The following is a 2,092-nucleotide window of genomic DNA, read 5'->3' as shown; positions in this document are numbered from 1 at the left end:
AGGGAATGATGCTAAAGCTGAAACTCCAGTACTTTGGCCACCTCATTCGAAGAGTTGACTCATTGGAAAAAACCCTGATGCTGGGAGGGATTGGGGGCAGGAGGAGAAGGGGACGACAGAGGATGAGATGGCTGGATGGCATCAGTGACTCGATGGATGTGAGTCTGAGTGAACTCCGGGAGCTGGTGATGGACAGGGAGGCCTGGCGTGCTGCGATTCATGGGATCGCAAAGAGTCGGACAGGACTGAGCGACTGAACTGAACTGAACTGAAGATACAGATCAATACTTTTTTCACATAGCCAACCAATTATCCCTGTACCATTTTCCCAGTTATTTGAAACTTACTTTTATCATGCCCTAAATATTTATATGCACTTAAAACTCCTATTGCTTTTTACCTACGATGTTCATTCATTCAATGGTTCACCTTGAAGATTATATTTTCCCACATTTATCATTAAACAAAAAGAATTCTCCACAAGATTCAGAAACATTATTTTTGGTGACAAATTATTTAAAAAACATAGTGGAAAGGTTTTTAAAATTAAAATATTAATATATAATTGCTTTTATCTAACAATAAACATCAAAATAAATATATACAAAACTATCCATGAACCAATAAAGGGGCTGCGGGTACTGTCTGATTTAGTTGAATCATCTTACTCATCAAAAATAAAAGAATAATGATAGAGAAGAAACTACCTAAGGATTATCGGTTGGCTTTTTCAGGCTCCTTTCAAGAGAATAGTTGTCTTTTAAAAAAAAAGTTACAAAAAAAAAATCTTTTTCCTCTGGGACAGGAGGGCTACTTTTATACATCATTACTTATTGGTAGGAAGAAAATCTACTTAATGTGGGTCACTGGGTTAAAGATTGTGATATTTTTCAAGCAAAGGGTAAAGATAAGAACTAAGTAGTGTAAGGCTTTGCCATGTCGATGTTGAATGTGCTTTGATACCACTTGAGTTTCTCTTGTCCTTATTCAAGGCCAGAACCATTCCAGGAATTTTAGACAAAATTCGAGAGATTTGAAAAGCATGCCAAAGCTTTAGCTATTATCATTATCCATTATTTTCTGCTTTCCATATGGCAATTACTTTATGATCCCACTGCAAATGTGGAATGTATTATCAACACGGCTTTAGAGGCAATGAAACTGAGATTCTAGGAATCATAAACTTCAAAGATCAAACTGGTAAAGTTCAATCCAACACAAATTTCTGGCGCTCTATGGTGCCGTGGGGTCCACTGCGCAAGTGGAATAGTAAAGTCAGACAAAAGTAAAAACAAAGTTGGGACAATCGGAGACCCGCAGCAGATTAAGAATAAAAATAGCCATTCCGGCCTCTGAGGAGACTTCCGAGGTACTCACGGCGCGTCGCCGGCCGAGGCAGACGGACGGCGTGGAAAGGGGAGCTCACTGAGAGGGTGGCCGCATAGAAACCTCCCTCAGGTTTTCCAAGGCCACAAGGTAAGCAAGTTAAAAACCACAGCGCCGCGCTCAGTCAACAACTAGTAAAGGAAACGCGGCAAAATCCTCCGCAAAGCGTATCTCGCCTCCTCCACAGCGGCTCCTGGACCACCAAGCCCATCCCGACATCCTTTGCGCCGCGCCGCACCAGCCTTGAGGCTCTTGGACCCCTTCGGCCGCCGTCGGCCCTGAGTTGCGACGGGCAACCAAGCAGCCATCGCTATGTCGTTGCAACAGACCCCCCAGTCGCGGGTGTTCGTGGAACTGCTTCCCTGGGCTGACAGGGGCCGGGAGAACTATCTGCTCTCGGGTGGAGAGACGCTGCCCGGCCTCCGCCGCCCTCTCTCCTCAGCGCCAGCCCAAACTCCCACCCGCGAGGTGCATGTCAGCGGCACCGCGGAGGTGTCTGCGAGCCCCGACCGGGCGCAGGTGGTCGTGCGGGTGAGCAGCACCAAGGAGGCGGCGGCCGAGGCCAAGAAGAGCGTTTGCCGCCGCCTGGACTACATCACGCAGAGCCTCCGGCAGCAGGGCGTGCAGGTGAGAGCTCCACCGGCCAGGAGCTTCCAGCCCGACCGCGAAAAGCCGGCGGCGGAGGGTAGGGGCGGGGAAGGTTTTG

At 47.5% G+C, this 2,092-nt stretch overlaps 1 protein-coding gene and 1 long non-coding RNA gene across 2 annotated transcripts in view; one reads left to right on the top strand and one right to left on the bottom strand.

Moving 5' to 3' along the window:
• LOC104999689 overlaps positions 1-1,594 on the bottom strand; it is a 24,174-nt gene extending 22,580 nt beyond the window's left edge. Inside the window, exon 1 of the long non-coding RNA XR_826642.1 lies at positions 1,378-1,594. This is a non-coding gene — a long non-coding RNA (uncharacterized LOC104999689). The remainder of the gene's footprint in view (positions 1-1,377) is intronic.
• Positions 1,595-1,597: 3 nt separating this feature from the next.
• The window catches only part of IRAK1BP1 (interleukin-1 receptor-associated kinase 1 binding protein 1), a 13,072-nt gene continuing 12,577 nt past the window's right edge, over positions 1,598-2,092 (top strand). Inside the window, exon 1 of the mRNA XM_010855245.1 lies at positions 1,598-2,013. Coding sequence (XP_010853547.1) covers positions 1,699-2,013 — 315 coding nt within the window. The 5' untranslated portion in view covers positions 1,598-1,698. The remainder of the gene's footprint in view (positions 2,014-2,092) is intronic.

This window comes from Bison bison, unplaced genomic scaffold (genome assembly GCF_000754665.1).
Source record: "Bison bison bison isolate TAMUID 2011002044 unplaced genomic scaffold, Bison_UMD1.0 scf7180017864362, whole genome shotgun sequence".
Taxonomy (NCBI): Eukaryota; Metazoa; Chordata; class Mammalia; order Artiodactyla; family Bovidae; genus Bison; species Bison bison.
The sequence above is the reverse complement of the archived record's forward strand: the minus strand, read 5'-3'. Positions and strand labels throughout refer to the sequence as shown.